This window comes from Physella acuta, unplaced genomic scaffold (genome assembly GCF_028476545.2).
Source record: "Physella acuta isolate Inbredline_101_S28 unplaced genomic scaffold, ASM2847654v3 ptg000921l, whole genome shotgun sequence".
Classification (NCBI taxonomy): domain Eukaryota; kingdom Metazoa; phylum Mollusca; class Gastropoda; family Physidae; genus Physella; species Physella acuta.
The window spans coordinates 4,044-23,994 of record NW_026732438.1 but is presented as its reverse complement, the minus strand read 5'-3'; the positions used below and the strand labels follow the sequence as shown (position 1 = coordinate 23,994).

General features: G+C 31.7%; 2 protein-coding genes across 5 annotated transcripts; one reads left to right on the top strand and one right to left on the bottom strand.

Annotated features, from left to right (window-relative positions):
• Positions 1-31: 31 nt before the first annotated feature.
• On the bottom strand, positions 32-4,504 carry LOC131953433 (proteasome subunit beta type-2). The gene is made up of 6 exons (XM_059316616.1): positions 4,305-4,504; positions 1,862-1,984; positions 1,170-1,240; positions 742-904; positions 457-506; positions 32-329 (listed from the first exon to the last, which is right to left on the bottom strand). Exons 1-6 carry the CDS (start codon positions 4,393-4,395, stop codon positions 219-221), a joined length of 609 nt encoding a protein of 202 aa, XP_059172599.1. The 5' UTR covers positions 4,396-4,504; the 3' UTR covers positions 32-218.
• Positions 4,505-4,767: 263 nt separating this feature from the next.
• Positions 4,768-19,681, top strand: LOC131953429 (microtubule-associated protein RP/EB family member 1). Of its 4 annotated transcripts, XM_059316611.1 has the most exons (9): positions 4,768-4,912; positions 9,660-9,808; positions 9,959-9,997; positions 11,523-11,629; positions 15,208-15,430; positions 15,759-15,868; positions 15,980-16,126; positions 17,124-17,177; positions 17,947-19,681. In XM_059316611.1, the coding sequence occupies exons 2-8, from the start codon at positions 9,685-9,687 to the stop codon at positions 17,136-17,138; spliced, it is 765 nt and encodes a 254-aa protein (XP_059172594.1). In that variant the 5' UTR covers positions 4,768-4,912; positions 9,660-9,684; the 3' UTR covers positions 17,139-17,177; positions 17,947-19,681. The 4 variants fall into 4 exon arrangements, with proteins under 4 accessions (XP_059172594.1, XP_059172592.1, XP_059172591.1 ...); XM_059316609.1 differs by lacking the exon at positions 17,124-17,177 and having other exon boundaries at positions 4,768-4,828; XM_059316608.1 differs by lacking the exons at positions 11,523-11,629; positions 17,124-17,177 and adding an exon at positions 12,579-12,685.
• Positions 19,682-19,951: the final 270 nt, after the last annotated feature.

Here is a 19,951-nt window from a genome sequence, read left to right as displayed (position 1 = left end):
ATTGATAAAATTTATAAATAAAAGATAAAAATGAATAATTCATAACTTTTAATAAATCATAAGTTTAGTAGCAATTTTTTTTTCTTCAAAATGTGCTGACTTAATAAAACAAACAAAAATTTGTTTAAAAAAAAAATACACAAGCATTCTTTTACAGTCACCCATTTGATACTTCAGTTCAATACCATTCAACCTTCAGAAAATGTTGAAAACTGTCATCATGGTTTGTTTACAGGATCTGGTGAAATCATTCCTCTATCATGGATGCCATCTTTGTCAACAATACGTAGACGAAACCTCCCAAGATTTACTATAAATCTTTTTTGAATCTGAAAATAGAATTCAGTTATACATAGACATAATACAACAAGATGTTTACAACAATACACCAACAAAATATAACCTATACACTATAGTAGGTCACAATAAAAGAATTGTAAAAAAGGTAAATCTTACCTCATTAATACATTTCATCAATAGATCTGTGGCACCATTAAGGTCAAGATCTGGATAAACACACAAATAAATGTTCAAATAAAAAAAGCCATTTACACTTTGAAATGCTATAAAAACAGTTTCAAAGAATAAGGTGACTATATTGGGAAATATTGCAGTACTAAAATTGTACAAAAATATACAACTGGGCTATGTATATAGGAAATTGGTCAGGAATAAATAAAAGAAAAATGATCAAATTCTATCCATGAAATAAAATGAGTTCAACTCAATAAATCAATTTACCTTTTTGGTAGTATTTATCCATTATACTGAGGGCAAAGAGGCTGCCATAACCATGAATGGCAAATGGCATTTTATTCAGTGATGCAAGATAGTCCAGAAAATAAAGAGAAGGACCCTGTTCATTATCATAACCTGCAATCAGGAGGTTGACCAGGTGGCTTCTCTGTAAGACGAAATGTGGTTATTTTTTTAGGGTTTTAAAACTTTTTCAATATTTCCATAACTAATTAACTTGGATTAATATAACATTAATATAACGGGGGGGGGGGGGGGGGGGGTTGGTTCAGATTTGTTATGATGTTCTATGTGGAGGTTGTTCAAGAAATGTGACATATTTTGAATATCGTAAAGTACAGATTGTAGAGCATTAAGAATTAATGTTACATGGTTAGTAAACGAAAGGGGATATTCGGAAATATAATACTTACAGATGATCGCAAGCTTTCTGCCATGTTTCTACGTGTGAAGTTTGCTGCAGCATGTGCAGACAGTTCATAACCTGTTTAGAAACAAAAGCACATTTGTATAATCACAAGCAACTCAGGTAACTTTAAGTCTTCTCCCCACAAATAATTAACACAAGAGTAAATCTGGTCTGCAACTGAGGTGGTACCAAATGTATTGCCAGTATTCCTTTTGAATACATTATCACAGTCAAGAAAGGGAACAGGACGGATGAGCAACTCACGACCTTGTCATTTGACACTCAGCTATGACCCCCAGGGAGGAAACTTGTGAGGCGACAGTCACTAGTTAAGCCAACTCCCTTAGTGCTCAGGGAATGATAACAGAGAAGACAGCGCTTGCTGGGTCATGTCTGCAGCATGCCTGACAGCCGAATCACAAAAGATATCCTCTACGGAGATTTTACCAATGACACAAGATTAAAGGGACAACCTTCTGAATTACGGGAACTGAAGCAAGTTGACATAAATGAACACTAGTGGGGACAACCGACTCAAAGCAGAACATTGTGGAGAACAGCAGTGATGTTGGTCTGAAGCTAATAGTACTTGATCCATTCCTTTATAGCTAAGTTAAGTTGAAAGTTTTTGACTGAAATAATTTTCCAGTGTTCTTTTATATTTTTAAAATTATATAGACCATTTATTAATCATACCATTCCTCATCTTGTAGAGTTGAACATTCTTAGAAATATATTCTGAAAACTGAATGTTGTCCCCTGCTTCACCACAAACAGCCATCAGTAGATTATCACTCAATTTGTACATCTTGTCATGGTCTGCAAAAATATAGTGACACTACAAGTTAAAGGTGGCTATCTAGGACAAGGCAAAAATACTAGGAATCAAAAGCTTATCATTAGATTAGTGGTACACTCACTAATAACATTTTAGTAAATTGGGCAGCAGATTGGTTTTTTTATTTTCATATGGTAGTTCTAACCTATTTATCAATTATATCCTTAAAGTTAAAAAGAATTGGTTATAAGATGAAATGACTCTTAATATGAAAAATAATTAATAAAATCTCTTTAAAAAATCTTCAAGTTCAAGAAAACAAAATGAAACAAAGACACCTAATAATAATTGAGACCAGTGGGGAAGTGAAGTTAAAACCATTATGTAGACCAATATTTATCATGTATATTTACAGTATTATTAATTACTTTTTCCAAAATCTTACTCGAAGATGAGGTACCCACGCTGACATTTCTATCCGCTATTTTTAGTATCATGCCGTCATTGTTACGCTAGTTACCTCACAGAAACAACTAGTTTTTGTTTTTTGCGGAATGAACTGTTAAGTCTAGTATTTTAATTATAATTTAATTGTAGCATGTGTGGAAAAAGTAAAATTATGAAAAAAAAATTCCCTTGAACGAGCATTGTTTAAAATACGCGGCAATTACAAAGGCTAACGGCCGATCAATAAAGTCTAATAGTCGCCCATAATTAGGCCTAGCTCTGAAAAAGGCCACTGAACGAGCATTATTGTTAGAAATAATATACATTTGATACAAATTATAATTATATAGACGTTGACGAGGTTAACCACCGGTGGTCCTTAACGAGCTACTGATAGTGTTTTAAAGAAATATTTTCAGTGTCAGCGTTGGTACTGTCGAATTCACAAATTATGAATTACTGAAAAGTAGAAAACCAACAACTAAATAGCGGCGTATGATATGCCGCGGGCCGGCTCGTTTTGTTATAAAACTGCTGCGCAAATATGAAAATGTTTCTAAAGCAATATTTTATATAAATACAGTGAATGAAAGAACTCCATAGTCAGAAATCTAAAGTAAATTACTTGAACACTGTAATGTGTCTATAACTGCCTTGTTATTTTGGGCAGGTGAAGTAGAGTCCATATAAGCCATTTTGTAATAAGTGAAATGAAGTTATCAGATCAATGTTTTTATGTGTGAATTGTGTATGGATTCTGATTTTCAGCATATAACTATATCTAAGGGTAAGTAGAACTTGAATACTTAAAATTACAGTTAGCACAATGCTAGTGTATAGCAACAGACAGGTAACCTAGTTCTAGGTCTGACTCTTGTCAGTCTAGTCTGACAAAATTGGATTTTAGGAAAAACATATTCTGCAAAACTAGAACTAGAGCTAAAAAAATTAAAGATGGGCATGTAAATATATTTTGAAATAAAAAATTAGGAGATTTGTTTGCACATTCCATAAGAATGCTGTTGTTAGTTGATCAAACTGAAAGGCCGGAAGATCGGGATGAAAAAATATAACAATGGTGGCTACGCGACCTACATACAGTGACTACCTTTGGACAAGTATATCTAATGTCGGAGTCAAAATATCCAAAAACAAATTTCATTTCCACATACTTAAGATATGTCTGCTCAGTTATCTTCTCTCATCTAGAATAACCTTTTAAAAAATCGTGATTCCAACGTATTTGAAACTAGCCTTTATACAGGGGGAAGACCAAAGCAGAGACAGCGTGCAATCAGATCGCTAAGCCATCAAAACAATGGGAAAACCATTCTACTTTTCATTTAACATTAGGAAATGACCTTTTAAACTTAATTAATTACCATAAATTAAAAACTTATTAGTATGCAAAACCAAATCTTGTGCGCCCGGTATCAGAAAGTAATGGGCAATTTCGGGTCATGTTTTTACCGCGATCTCTGCCGATACCGACAACCCTATATTTAGCCATTGATTTATGTTTATTATTCATTTATCTATACGCCTAATATTTGACACAAATATATTACAATATACTTCTATTAAAGCCTTGACGATGAAGTAACTTTTTCGTATATTACTAGCCGCAGGCGATTTTACGTACCTAAAACGATAGATTACCAAAATTTAATGAGCATCGCTAGACAAATGTCTAAAATTTTAAGACAGAAGTTATTGAATTAGACCAAAGTTAAGTTTAGACTTAAGTTTAGTTTAGTTAGAATAAAACTGATCAATTGTTAATATTATAACAGTTAGCCTTTATCAATTTAATCAACTTGGGCCTTTTTTTATATTTTAGCCTAGAATTGCCTTGGCCTCTTAGATTTTTTTTTGTTTTAGATCTAGAAGTCCAACTGAAAAAAACGAGCAAACCATCTTTCATCGCTACAACGCTCCGTGCGGAAACTGTATCCGTCGCTAGCAAAACAAAATCTTTTCCTTGAATCCCAATTAAGCACTCCATTTAACAATTTTGTTGCTGTTTGATTTGTCTTGATTTCTAAAATAGAGAACTAGAGAAGATTTTTTACAAGTCACTCTTCCGCTTCTAACAACGTAGTGAGAGTTTTTCATTACCATCAACAAGCATTAAAAACATCAATTTTCACAACGAAAAGGTTTAAAAAATATATAGTCTCTATATTTAAAGATTTTAAAAGCTAATTGTTTAAGTAAAATTACTTTGATGAAAACAAAAAATTGTGTTTTTAACAATTGAATTTGTATTTCAACCAAAATATAGCTTGTGCGAAATGATTGCGCCATTGATATATTGTATTGTTCCATCTAAATCAAACGGAAATCTTACCTGTTTCTGCAATTTATATTTCCTTATCATTTATGACGAACAGACAGACTGTCGGTTGGAAGGAAGCGGGTTCGACCACACACTAAAAGTAAAGCAGTTCTCCGACACAAACTAGTTGGAACCCATTATATTTTTTGTATAATATATCCTGCAATCGTACCTAATAATTTAGGTATATATTTATACATTAAAATATGTTCTATCGTTTGCATTTGGTGTGTTTTAACTTAAAATGAGTAGTTTCCTGGATGGATATTTTATTCTCGCTAGTTCTCAAGAAGTTGAGTTGAAGTTGATGAGTCATCACTGAAAATAAAAAGTAACAAAATGCGACTAAAAATTGAAGTCTACATCTAGATTAGATCGAGACTAAGATCTAATCTAGACTAGATTCTAGATCTTAGACATTCTTAATAAAGAGATCAATTTTAACAAATGCCTATCTCTAGGGGCTAGTCTAGATTCTAGATAATAAAACTTGTGTGCATTAGGCTTAAACTTTTATTTTAGCAAAGTTTTTTTTTAAGCCTGCCTCACTACAGTCAGGGATGGTGTTGCCCAGGGGTGGAGCACTAGAATCTAGACTGCTAACCCAAAAGTCTCTGAGTTTGAATCAGGGTTCAACTCAGTAGAAGTTCCCTGAGTTTACCCAGCTCCAATGGGTACCTAAATCACATTTGGAGAAATAAAAGTCGGCTGGGCATAGTGTTGACCACACAATCCCTTCATATGCAGAGGTAACAGAAACAGGTGAACTATTCTTCACTTGCCCCATGGACTGTCTGGTTCAAAAAAGGAACTTTACTTGGCTCACTATAGTACAATTAAAATAGTTTAAACTAGCCGACTCGCTGCATATCATACGCTGCTATTTATTTGTTTATTTTCTACTTTTCAGTAATTCATAATTTGTGAGTTCGACAGTACCAACGTTACCACTGAAAATATTTCTTTAAAACACTATAAGTATCTCATTAAGGATGATAACCATAACCCCCCCCCCCCCCCCCTTCGTTAAAATAAACTCCACTTAGTTAACCACCACCACCACCCCCCCCCCACGTTTAAAATCGATTCAAACTAAATTATCTGCCCCTTATAGTCGTCACAAAACCCGGCTCTGCTTGTAAACATTTAGCGTGAACCACAGCTCACCAGACCATGTGGGGGTGGTAGGGAGCGCGCTTACAGCTTGTTTTCTAGCATCTCCCAGAAGAGAATTATATATATACGAGCCGGCCCGCGGCATAACATACGCCGCTATTTAGTTGTTTCTAATTTTCAATAATTCATAATTTGTGAATTCGACAGTACCAACGCTGACACTGAAAATATTTCTTTAAAACACTATAAGTAGCTCGTTAAGGACCATAACCCCCCCCCCCTTCCTTCCCTCCCCCCCTCCTCCCCCCCCCCCTACGTTTAAAATCGTTGGCTTTGCTTGTAAACATTTAGAGTGAACACAGCTCACTAAAACCATGTAGGGGTGGGGAGGTAGGGAGAGCGTTTGCAGCTTGTTTTCTAACGGCTCGAAGAAGAGAATTATATATATAGATAGATTTTCTCATATTTGTGATCTATTGCATTTATCATTGCCTAGTATAACATTTAAAAGTTAACAGAACAGTCATCTGAAATAAATTGGCCTACCAGTTAATTTAACTTAATTGATCTAAAACTCAGCTATTTATTTCAACATTGCCAAAAATCAACAAAAACAGTTTCTTTTCCTCATGGCAATAAACTGACTCAAACATGTTTTTAGCGCAATTTCCATTCTGGAGAATTGCGTTTATTAACCCGTCATTTATGGATGTATGAATGAATGGATGTGTGTCCGCAGGTTTAAGTCGCATCTCCTCAACGAAGCAATATCGAGGACTAGTTCCAAAAGCAATTATGTTAAGCAAGTTACGAGGATGAACATAGGCCATAAAAATTCCGGGTTTCTTTCATGGATTTCCCGGAAAAGCCAAAAAAATCTCGAAAAAATGCAGTTTTTTGCCCATATCTCGGCAACCAGACCACTTAGCGACTTGAAACATGTACCAATCGATTCCTGCCATAATTTAGAACAATATTGCCGAAGAAAGTTTTCAAAAATATCCTTTCGTTCGGTCACAAAAAAATTTTTTAATTAATTAAAATTTTGACCGAATTAGTAGGCATTTTTATCCAACCACACCACACGCGTCATCACGTTCAATAGCTGCGCCATCACGTTCGGTAGCTAGGCGCACAATGATTTTTAGTCATGTAACTCTATTGTAAATAAAACATGTAAAGTACTGAAAAAAATTAATAAAAAAAGTTTTAATAACTAACCAATGGTTTTACTAACCCTGCTCTTGATTTACTCTACGACAGAGCTATTTTTAGATAACATAAGGAAATTGTGCTAAAATTGTCACTAGACTTTTTAATTATCTTGTTTTTTTTATGGTTCCTGTCTTCATTTTATTGAAATGTTTTAATACTGTATTTTTTTTCAATCACTAAAATAAAAAAAAGTCTAGTGACAATTTAAGCGCAATTTCCTTATGTTATCTAAAAATAGATAGTGATCACAAAGACGTATAATGCTGGGGTGCGTTCGAGCTAGGAGAACAATCGGTTTGTAGGTGTTTATGTAATTTAAAAAAAAAATTTGTGACCAAACAAAAGGATATTTTTGAAAACTCTTCGGCAATATTGTTCTAAATTATGGCAGGAATCGATTGGTAAATGTTTCAAGTCGCTAAGTGGTCTGGTTGCCGAGATATGGGCCAAAAACTGCATTTTTTCTAGGTTTTTTGGCTTTTCCGGGAAATCCAGGAAGGAATTTCGGGAATTTTTTTGGCCTATGTTCATCCTCGGAACTTGCTTAACATATTTGCTTTTGGAACTAGTCCTCGATATTGCTTCGTTGAGGAGGAGATACGACTTAAAGCTGCGGACACACATCCATCCAGAAATGAGGAGTTAATAATCGCAATCCCAGTATGGAAATTGCGCTAAAAAATGTAGGCTATTGGGATAAACAAAAACTATAGGCCTAGTACTGTTACTAAAAATACATTTCAAAAAGGTGTTGAAATTTTCCACCACCAGTGGATATAGGCCTTTTTTATATAGGCCCTACTTGTTCTAAATGTCTCAGTAAAAGGTCTATGCTCTTCCGTTTGTGTTTATTTGCAAATATTGTGTTTAACAAATTGAGTGTGCTGTTCAGCTTTAATTACATCTTACTTACAATTACAAATAATCATTTTTACCAATAATAAAAAAAAAGCTAAAAATAAATCATATTTTTTCTGCCACAACAATGGAAACTTCTTAAAAAGGGATGTTGGATTATTGGTAGATAACTAAATAAATCTTACTAATATCAATGCTGACACTGAAAAAGTCCTACCATAGCCCTAAACCCAATTATTAATAATAATCTAGGCCTTTACACCAAAATTAACACATTCACAATGTCTGTTTTATTTGAAAGATGGCAAACGATACTTAAGTTCATTAACCTATTTTATTTTAAAAACTAATAATGTCCTAATTAAATTTTGTAGTTTCCCTTTACTTATCTGCATCAGCCTGTTTTTTCTTCTAAGGCACTACATTTAATCAATGACAGGCTTATAGGCCTACTCATTTATTTGTATTAGGCATTATAATAAATGAATAATAGTTTGAGTTATCAATAGGGAATTTTTGTTAATTCTGCCAATTTGACTTAATAAATAGATTAATTTAAAAAAAATATAAATACTGCATACTCAGAAGAAACACAGATGGAACATTTTAAGAGGATTTCAAGAATGCATTACCAATAATGTATTTTTATATGTGTGACTTTGTTTTCTAAAACTAAGTTATTTACAAGTAAACAATGCCGGTGCTATGCTGTGGGTTTGTCCAGCCTTAAGTGTACGTTAGTCACCCTCCGTAATAATGAGGTGGACACCCATGTGTCGGGCATAAATGGGCGCTCTTATCAGCCACCAGTTACAGTACTGCAGGGGGGGGGGGGGGGGGGAGTTGTGTGCATCCCCTGGTGAGCTTTAGTCATGGTATCTAGTGGCCCACATTGTCCGTATTGTAGGGCACTCTTTATAATGAATGTAGACTCCATATTGCTCTCTCGGAAGTCGAGGGCAAACCCAGGTCACCTGACCGCCAAAACTGTATCCATTGTGAATGAATGGAACGCTTTTAAACAAGAGTAGGCACCTTAGTTCCCTATGCGATCCCAATCAGAACAAAAACATTGAATGAATTGTAGTAGTGAATAGATGAAAAAAGCTTTTTTTTTTCCCTATTATTATCAAAGTGTTTGTCTCAAGCAAACAAATTTACTATTTGGTTCTTTCTAAACATTCAAATATGTATAATTAATAATGTCATAACTTTTAAAATTGATTTATTTAATTAATTAAAATTATTTTAAAAATTGAGACCAAATGAAGACAAAAATCAACATTTAAAATGGCTCACAATTTTTTAGGGCCATGATGCTAGTTAAAACTAATTTCATTCTAAAATTTAGCCCTAATATGTAATGTTAACTAGTTGTAAGGCATATACATTGCAATGGAACAGGTAAGGCTAAGGTATAGGAAATCATTTAATTAAGATTTCACACGGTTAATTTTTAATCGTAGACCATTTGGTTCAGTGAAACTATGTGTTTAATCTGCATTAAACTCACTATTTAGAATTTAATTATATATTAATTCTTTTTGGAATTAAATATTTTAGTCATACTAATTAAGTTGAAGCAGGAATTTGGCTTTTCAGTTAACAATTGAATATATTATATTTTTGGGTGAAGATGCTTATATTATTGAATTAAATGTGGGCTCAAGTTTTAATCTTTATTACTACTCTAACAATTTAGAGCTTGCTGCCTTTAAAATTCAAATTTAACTTAATTTCAGATAATCGTCAATACAGTCAAATATCATGGCTGCTGTGAATGTACACAGCACAAATGCATCAGAAAATAATCTTAGTCGGCATGATATGATAGCTTGGATTAATGATACTCTTCAAACCAGCTACACAAAAATTGAAGAACTATGTTCCGGTAACTTTTTATTTTTATAATCTATATAGAAGGCCATAATTTTTAAACCTAACTTGCTATGTAATTACTTTTTTTCAATGTACAAGATGGACAGATAGCTCAGCCGATAAACTTCAATTGAATGTTACTATTTTCTTTTGAATTTCTTAGGTGCAGCCTATTGTCAGTTTATGGACTTGCTATTTCCTGGTAAGTGTTGATTGCTTTGTTAATTTAAATGCATGTAAATAATCTTGTTTTTAGTATTCTAAAAAGAAATGTTCTTAAATTACAAACACCAAAGTTTAAGTTTAAGTGACCAATTAAATTCTAGCAGATGGATGGGATATCAAAATACTCCAAAATACTTTGTAAAATATTACTGATTTGTCTTAACAATTACTGTGCGTTTTTTTAAACTAAATTATTATCTTTTTAGCTTCTACATATAAATGTTATTTGATCAGATAATGTTTATAGTACTTTTCTTCAGATCTCTTTAGATATGTTTTTGACAATTTTTAAATAAAAACTTCTATTCCTCTAGAATTACCTGCAACAGCAATAGTCACTCTGTATTTCAATATTTATTGTATATTATTTTTAGGCTGAACTTGTATAGCCTGTTTGATTGTGTTAATTTCACACATCATACCTTATAATAGTAGTTCTTACCAGCTGACAGATTAGACACTAGATGGGAACAGCAAACCAACTAGGAAAGAGAATTCCAAAATCAAACATCAGCTGCCTTTCAGACAGTTCTTAAGTGTACAAAACTATGGAAACAAATTCAGAAAGAAAAGCTGGCATAAATCTAAGTCAGCTGGGCTATATGGTGCATAACATTTAACAAGTATTGCTTAATCGTCTTTAATGAAATCCCCGTCAGTATTATTTAATAGAAGAAGAAAAGCTGGAGTCAATATGAAACTCCAAAATCTTGACAATATTGATGGCATCATGTTGACAAACTCTTTGTTATGATATTTTGTGTTGTCTGCATATGTCTAAAGTAAAATGTAATTTCAGTACCAATATTCTATTTCTAGCTCAAAGTACTGCTGGGTTCTTTTAGTGACATCTTTTGTTTCAATTCAGATAAAATTGTTTTATTTGTCTTAAGTCTTAACAATTTGATTTAGATAGGAAACACGTAGCTAATATTAACTTTTTGATCATAACTTTTTTACTGTAATTTTAATGCATATTTTCAGTAAGAGGAAAGCATGTTCTCCATACTGATTTAAATATTAATTTTTGTGCATTTTAACATTTTTTAATGTTTCTTGCAATATTTATATTGCCTGCAAATTTTGCAATTTCATCATATATTTGATTTTTGTCTAGTATACATTTTCAGTAAGAAAAAAAAATGTTTTTGTGCAGATACAGAAAGTAAATTATTGTAATTTGTTTTAATTTTTTTAATGTTATGGATAGAATGATGCAGAATAAGTTGTCACGCATATGTGTAATATCCTGGATATTATACATTTACAGATGGAATTAGCTAGTAATCAGATTTTCTTTAAAAATTCACATAAAACATTGCTCGGAAGACACTTGTTTTCTGGAATCTGTATGTGGAATTTAAATATTATCCATCAAATGCTTTCTTAATTGAAGAGACTTAAAACTGTCATAAGTTTTGGTACATATTTGATTGTCTGCTCTGTCTTTTTTAACTTCATTCATTGACCAGTGCATATTAATAATGTTTGGATATTTTCAGGCAGTTTAAGTTTGAAAAAAGTGAAATTCAACACAAAATTAGAGCATGAGTACATCCAGAATTTCAAGGTCCTGCAAGTGAACTTTAAGAAACTAGGGGTGGACAAGGTGAGGCCACTGGCTGCAATGCTGAACTTACTGCTACTACCACCAACACTCCAACCCCTATTTACCATTTTATGGGATTATTTTATGCATCTGTTCCATCTTTTTTATTTTGACTGGATGACTGCTCAGCTCATTAGAATGAAACTGATTTTTATTAATTTGGCATTGCAACCAGAAGTAAGATGTTAAAATAATTTTGCTTTTTTCTTCTATTTTACAATGGATATGGGAGTTTTTTAAAGCATTAATTTTACTATAATTGAGTTTCTGAAATGAGCTGAAAAGTTTGTATGCATTATGAATTAAATATTGATAGGCCATATTTCACATTCTTCATGTGAATTTTGATGTGCTGTAAATTAATTAAACTTTTAATTTACAGTAAGATGGCCTTTCAATGAATTTATTTTTGCCTAATTTCTTGCATGTGTATGGGAGCATTTGCAACTAACAATAACAATCTTAGTAACTTACCGGTTATGTTGTTTACAGCAATCAATATTCAACACCAAGTTTTATGTGCATTTAGTGTGAGGCTGCATAATAGTTAATTCACACTTTATTTCTAAACTGCACTTATTTAACTTTATTGTAAAACATTATTTTTGCATGCTTGAGATCATTGCTTAAATTTACCGCTGGTCTGTACTATGACAGTGTAAAATGCTCCCACTTTCTAAAAGTGCTTTTATAGTATCCGTTCAGATTTAATAATCTGTGTTGTGCCTGTTTTGATTCTCTTGATGTTTTAACTACAAATTTTTGTTTCAGAACTAATACTTAACATTTCTAAGCATCTAGCATCAGAAGAATTGTTCCTGATTTAGACCTGTTTCAGATACATTGACCTGGTCAGCCTAAAAGTGAATGGTCCTATTTCACTTATTGTCAGTGTTTTGTGAATTGAGATTTACAATTCCTTAGTCTTTGACACTCTCTTGTCTTACAGGTAGTGTGGTACTTAAAAAAGTAAAATTCAATACAAAATTAGAACATGAGTACATACAAAATTTCAAGCAACTGCAAGCCTGTTTCCAGAAATTAGGAGTGGATAAGGTGAGTCTATGGCAAAACAAGACATGGACCTAATCAGAGCCTGAGGCAAGATATGTTGCTAGTAATTCTGAGCATTTTATGATGCTGTGATGTTTAAGGAACTGGGCAGAGGTTTATATGCTATTAATATAATTCATAATGCATTCAGTAGTTCCTGGCTAGGTCCTGTCATTGGCCAAGACTTTCACTGTGATCACTCTGTGCTTCTTTGATACTATTTGTACAAGATGTTTTCTTGTAGAGTAGTAGTTGTGATTATTTTTTTTGTAGTGCTGTTTTATCTTCAAGAAAAATTGTTGTAGTGTTTTGTTAATTAATAGTCAAACTTCAGATTGCTAGTAACTGGGTTTCATTAGAGACAAGTTTTTAAAAACTTGTCCACTTAATGTAGTGCTGTTTAAAATTATTGGTGTGTACCATTTGTCACTACATAATGCTAGATAAGTGTCTTCTAAGCCTAATAGCATTTCAAATGATGTAATTTGTTTAGTTTCAGTGTTCCTTTCGAAATTATGTAGTAAAAAATAGAATATTTGGCTAATGGAAACTGAGAAAGATAACAGAAAATAATTAGTGCAGATATTTTACTGTTTGGTGGCTTTTTCATGCATTGTCACACCCTATAAAATCCTCAGTGAACAAATTCTCATTGGTTTGTATTTGAATAACTGAAAATAAAAACTCTACTCAACATACAGTGATTTTAGCTATAACAAGTAAATTTTTAAAATGATATATGATTTTTTTTACATTAACCAGTTTGCTGCGCATGTCATGTTATTAAAGCTCTGGTTGATCCTTAACCAGATGACATGTCATCAAATTAAATTTTGTGTTGTTTTCAAACACTTTAATGATACATCACTAAATATACAACTACAATACTTTTAAATATTAATTTTTTTAGATATGTCTTTTGAATTAATACTTCATAGTTTACATCAAATCCCATGAAATTTTAAATTTTTTAGCTTGTTTATTTATGAATTGTTGCCTTGTTATTGAGAGGCCAAGCAAATGAAGGCTGTCAAATAGTAATAGTAATTGTTGACAAATAATACAGTCATAAACTAACAACAGTAACAAGATCAAAATTACAGGTTTTTAATTTTTATATCTTTTATGGTAATCCATTTAAACTTTTACTTAATTTTTATATTTGTGTACTACAAAGTCACTCTTTTAAAAACCAAAATGCTTACAATCTGAAGTTTGACTGTACTTGTTAAAAATTTCTATTGGCTGTGCAAACCTCATAATAATTTGCATTTTTTCTTCAGTCTCAGCTTTTATTTTCAATTGTTTTGTTCTACTTTCCAAATCAGCAAATATTACTATGGATAGATTATTCCATTCTGAAAGTAAAAAAAAAAATCAATGTAGTTTGTAATGGTTTTCCTATGCTTGCTTTTTGTTTTAAAATTATTAGTGCTCAATTGAGAGAAATGTGTGACTTAGGTGCTTATTGTTTCAATTTAATACAATAATCATTATTCAAACCTGCAATTTTCTTTATTCAGCTGCAATTTTATTAGTTTATAGTGTTACCTATATTGTTCTGTAAGGTTTCTTTAGAAAACAATTTATATTAATTTTTTTATACTTTCTGTTTGGGGGGTTGTTTTTTAGCTATTAAATTATTGTAAGATTCATTGCTCAAGTAATGCAGTGTATTTAAAATTACCTGATTATTTCCACTCCAAATTTAATGCATGGAATATGTAATTTTTTTTTTTAGTTTGATAGATTTTGTTACTTTTCAGGTATTCATATAGAGTTATTTTACTTACTAACTTCTGTCTTACTCTATTTTCATTAGGGGTCATCCATTTATGATGTCCACATGGTGGGGGGGGGGGGGGGGGGGGTCCGAAAAAATTGACTTTTGCGGACGCGTATGGACTTTTATAAGGGAAATAAGTGGATTTGGGGGGGGGGGGGGTCCAAAATCCCAAAAATTTGTGGACATCATAAATGGATGGCCCCTTATTTCACTCTGATACCCGGTTTCTTGCCTTTTTTTTTTTTTAAATTAATTTTAATTTCAATTAACAGCACTTCAAGTTAAGTTACAGGACTATAAGAATAAATGAATCCACAAGCATTTGAAACCCATGGGCTAGTCATCACAAAGAAATGTATTAAAATTGAAGGATAAATTACAGAACTTTTTAAAAAGAAAGTCATTATAGCAATTTTTTTTAAAAGTAGTCTAAAGATTTATGAGGGAGGCTCTACTGCTAAAAGATTGTGTAATATTGAATGTTGCATTCAAAACACTTGGTTTGTTATTAAACAAAATATTATTTTCTGATTGGATGGTTTTCTGGGTGTCATTTGTTAGTGGTTTCAGTTATAAAGTTGTTTGATAAATATTGTGGAACAAATTTTACACAAGCCTGCTAGCCTTTTTTTAACTGATAAATTTCTATTAAAAGAATCTAAATATTGTACAAGATTTATTATAATTCCTCTAGGAATCTTAATTGCTTATTACAATTTCCAAAAACTTCAATTTATAGATAGTTCCTGTTGAAAAACTTGTTAAAGGAAAGTTCCAAGACAACTTTGAGTTTGTTCAATGGTTCAAACGTTTTTTTGATGCTAACTATGGGGGTCAAGACTATGATCCAGTTTCTGCAAGAGGTGGGGAACAACTGGGTGTGGCCAAACCTGGTGCATTAAACAAGGCTCCAACAGCTAAACCATCTGTCTCCAAAACAAGTCAACCTCCACCTCAAAGAAGTAAGAATACTTTTTAGCAAATTACTTGTATCTAAATTATGGACAATTTAGACATTTTGTCTAATTCATTTCCCTCAATTTTAATATTAGTTGGCTTATATATTGATAAATTCTATGAACTTGCGCTGAAAACTGATTAGGTTTGGATAGAAATTGTATGAGGTGAAAATTTTGAGTATCTAATTGATCAAACAATAATAATTATTGACCTTAAGCTATTAAAATTCTAGTATAGTGTATCCAAAGTATCTAGAAGTAAATACTAAGCATTTATTGTTCTTTAAATTTGTAATAACCTTATTTGATATATGACCATTTAAATTCTTAGCTGTAAAACAACCAAATAAAAGTCCAGCCAGTAATATGATTAGAAGATCTCCCGGAGCAGCAAACCATCCTGGTGGAGACAATCATGTAATAGAAGAACTAAAAGGACAGGTAGCATTGCTTTAAAATAATTAGGTTCAAACATCATTAAACTATGCTTGATTTTCCCAGAACACAAATACTTCTTACTGTATTTTAATCATAATTTTACTCATTTATCAGATTGAACAGTTAAATATTGATAAAGAGGGTTTGGAAAAAGAAAGGGATTTTTACTTTAACAAATTACGTGAAATTGAGGTAATTTGCCAAGACAATGAAGGGATGACTCACATTAAAGAAATAATGGACGTTCTCTATGCAACTGAGGTATGCGTGTGTATTTTCATTTTTGATGTTTTATTTGTTGCAAAAGGCAACCCCACATCCTGATTTATAGGATTTTAAATGTTTTTGTTGGCACTAAAAGCAGCACCAATTGAGCTAGTATATTTTATCTTAATACATTCTAAAATGTTAATCGTGATGATCCGCATTGACAAACTGAAAAGTATTTAACTTATAATTTAATAAAGCTCATTGTAGGATAATTTGTACATAGAAATCATAAGAAGACAGTGCCAACATGCTGAAAATTTAACTGGGGTTGCCTGATGAAGAAAAAATAAATAACCGTAAGAGTTTGGTTAAGAGCAAAAGCCACATTTATACTGTAGTATGATCCCAGGTTCTTACCTCAGTTTATCTTATTTTGCTGTTCATTTTCTTGGACTTGGATTTTAATACTTCCATTTGTAATTTAAGTGGCTTGATTCTTTCTACCTTGCTGTAGCAATTTAAATAATTGCAGAAGTAGACCTAATTAACCATAATTAGTATGCTTACACCATAATTTAGTTCTTCCATCTATTATAATAGACATTAGTGAGCCAGTTTTTATACTGTCATTTTTTTCTCTAAATGATACTGTTTTTGTATAGTTACTTGGCTAATTCATAGATTACTTAGAGTTTCTAAATATGAAAAATCAAAATAAATCAATTAGCATATAGTGAAATAAAAACAGAACAAATCTCACACATCTAATGAAATAGCTTGTTTTAGAAATTTTTTATAATCAAAAATGTCAATTGTCTTGCTGTATTTTCAAACTAGCCTTTTACCGCCACTTGTTTTAAGTCAGATTCTCTACTTCTAGTTCAGGATGTGCATTTGTTAGTAACAGTGTACAATCTATGTGTTGACCATTAATGAAATGAAACATTGTTACATGCTCAAGAAGTTCTCATTTTATAATGATTTAACCAATCCAATTAAATAACACGCAAAAATGTATCTAATACAATCAACTTTTTTTTCCTTTTAGTCATCAGTGCTCTGAATTGTTTTCTTGAAGATGTCCTTTTACAAGAAAATTGATGTAAGATAAATCCTGGTGTTATCATAACAATTTCTTGCAATGATTAAATGTGGCTTAATTAGAATGCTGCTTCCTGAAATTTCCCTTCGCCTTTTTTAGCATTAAAAATAATCCTAAAATAAATTTTTGCTAAATTTTATTTTGGTTTGCGTGTGCTATTCAAGCCTTTTTGTTTTAACAATGTTTTTGCTCATCATGTATATGGCTCTTCAAAGTAACTTGTCAACAATAGTACTTTGACATAGATTGATTCAGGCACTATCAAGGTTATAACTTTTTAAAATTGGGCATTTGGTGGTTATTTTTTCTTTAATTGGCTTTTATACACTGTCGATTCTTAAATTGTGCCAATCCTGAAGTTAAAAAAATGGAGTTGCTCTTTAAAATTGACTCCGCAGCAAAGCATGGTTATTTTCATTAGCTCATCCTTAGTTTGTTAAATGGACAGATATGGAATCCAATTTTCAAATGGTTTTGTGGGATATGCTATTCAAAATGCTTTCAAACGACACACAGGAAGGATTTGTCAACTTTTATTATATGCAGGAGAAATATATTGTATTCTAATAATTTTATCCATGCTGCTTTTTAAATTTTACAAATATAATGTTGCATGCTTTATTATTAATGTTAAATTTATAGCTGTTTCTCAGGTAAAAAGAAAATATTCTATTAACAGAATATTGGGGTTTTTTCTTCTAAAAATCATGGATTATTTGTGCTATTAAATTTTGTAGTCTTCTGAAATTGTCCTTTTTTTCATCAATAGGAAGGATTTGCTCCACCTGAAGATGATCCAGAATTCGAAGGAGAACAAGAAGAATACTAACAAATTATTTGAATTCCCACAGTCTGTATTTTTTTTTTTACAAAAAAAAGTCTAAAATAACTGCTTTCATTTGCATCATCTTCATTCATTCATGACCTTGTAAATATAAGTACATAGGTATAAAATTTCCAAAAAACAAACTGTGGTGCAAATGTTGAAGACTCCCATAAACAAGAATCTGCTACTCACGAATGAATGGATTCAACAATTTAGTCCAAAAACAGATAATTCTACCCTATGTCTGTATTTAAGTGTCGCTGGTGTGTTTTTCTGAAGTTGTAATGTTCACATTTTTGTAACTGGTAATATGTCCAAAAGTAACCATCTCACCAAATATTTCTTTTTAGTGGGAAATAAATAACTTAAGTACATTGCACTACCTAGCAGCATTTCGAGTATAAATTTAAAACTAAATACCAGTACACTTGTATTTTATTTTATTTTTTGTTGGTAAGTGAATGAAATCAAAGTAATAGCTTCTGTATAACTCTCTGGGACTGGTTATCAATAAGCTTGTACTTCCAGTAATTGCTTTAACATGGCTTGTATTTTGTTTATTATTCACATTATTTATTATAACACTTTTCAATAAAATGTCCTCCAGTACTTTATTTTTAATAGATAATTTAGGAATAGAAATTTTGAGAATATTAAAAAAACATTTCTTCAAAGAAATTCATCTGCTTGTCTAACTTTAGTTCAGTTTTCAGTGGATTACAGAATAATTAACACATACTAATGGTTGAAATTTTTTATTTTTAGATATATTTTTTTATATAGCAAAATTCTGTTTTAGATGGTATTGTATTTAAAAACTTAAATTAATCCTACAATGAAGATTGATGAGACATGTCAAAAATAGTGTTTACAGATCAGTTAATAACATAGTTTTCCCCTTCTGTGTAATTTTTTTAACTTGTAAAAAATGTCAAAATTAAACCAATTTTTTTTGCCATGGTACCACAGCGCACTTTAAGAACAACAGGCTTAACCTTTATCACCTGGAATCTTCATTTCAAAATGTTATAACTTAGACAAAGAGAAATTATGTTGAGCATGTTTTAGAATTCTGCTTTAAGGTGACTTCCATGTTTGAAGCTGGGCTTCTTCTAAGTCTGTGATTAATTTTGTCCATCTGTTATTTAGTTTATTTTTCAGCTGCTTTGCCTTTAAAAATGTAATTTTTTATGCAAGTGAAAGAAATATATCCAAAACAGATTTAAAATTACAATATTTGATATCTGGCAAGCAGATTTCTAGCACCTAATAAGGTCAGTTTTTCTTTTTGTGCCTGCAAGAATATACTCATTCTGTGTGGCAAGTTTTGACATGACTTGTGACATCCAATACTATAATTTTCTGTGGGAAGTTTACAAACATGGTTATCACACAAGAGTAAGTGAACAAAATAAGTTAAGGGCTATTATTAATGTCATGTGTATCTGTTTGAGAACAGTTAAAGCATTTAAGGGCTTGCCTTTCTTATAAGTTGTATAAATCTTTTGAGCTAGACATTTTTTACAAGAAATCAGTATTTTCTAGTTTACCTTTAACTATTTTAATAAAAAGACTAAAAGAAATATTTTCTACTTTGCCAATTTTAGGGCTTATAAATTGACTTATGGTTATTTCAGTAATAAATGTCACTACCTGTGTAAATAAAATTTAAAAGTTGTGGATTTGTTTATTTTGTTTACAAAGTACTTGAGGTTTTGTAAGTATACGAGCCGACCCGCGGCGTATCATACGCCGCTATTTAGTTGATTTATTTTCTACTTTCAGTAATTCATAATTTGTGAATTCGACAGTACCAATGCTGCCACTGAAAATATTTGCTTTAAAACACTAACCCCCTACACACACCCCCCCCCCCCCCCCCCCCCCTGAAAGCAGCCTCCTCTTAGTTACCTCCTGTAAGTTTAAAGTCGGTTCAAACTTAATTATC

Coding starts and splice junctions, on each gene's coding strand:
- LOC131953429 (XM_059316609.1), top strand. CDS start 9,685: ATGGCTGCTGTGAATGTACACAGCACAAATGCATCAGAAAATAATCTT. Junction 11,630..15,207: donor AGAAACTAGGGGTGGACAAG/GTGAGGCCACTG, acceptor TTCAATTTATAG/ATAGTTCCTGTTGAAAAACT. Junction 16,127..17,946: donor ACGTTCTCTATGCAACTGAG/GTATGCGTGTGT, acceptor TTTCATCAATAG/GAAGGATTTGCTCCACCTGA.
- LOC131953433 (XM_059316616.1), bottom strand. CDS start 4,395: ATGGAGTGCTTAATTGGGATTCAAGGAAAAGATTTTGTTTTGCTAGCG. Junction 507..741: donor GGATAAATACTACCAAAAAG/GTAAATTGATTT, acceptor GTGTTTATCCAG/ATCTTGACCTTAATGGTGCC. Junction 330..456: donor TGATGAAATGTATTAATGAG/GTAAGATTTACC, acceptor TTCTATTTTCAG/ATTCAAAAAAGATTTATAGT.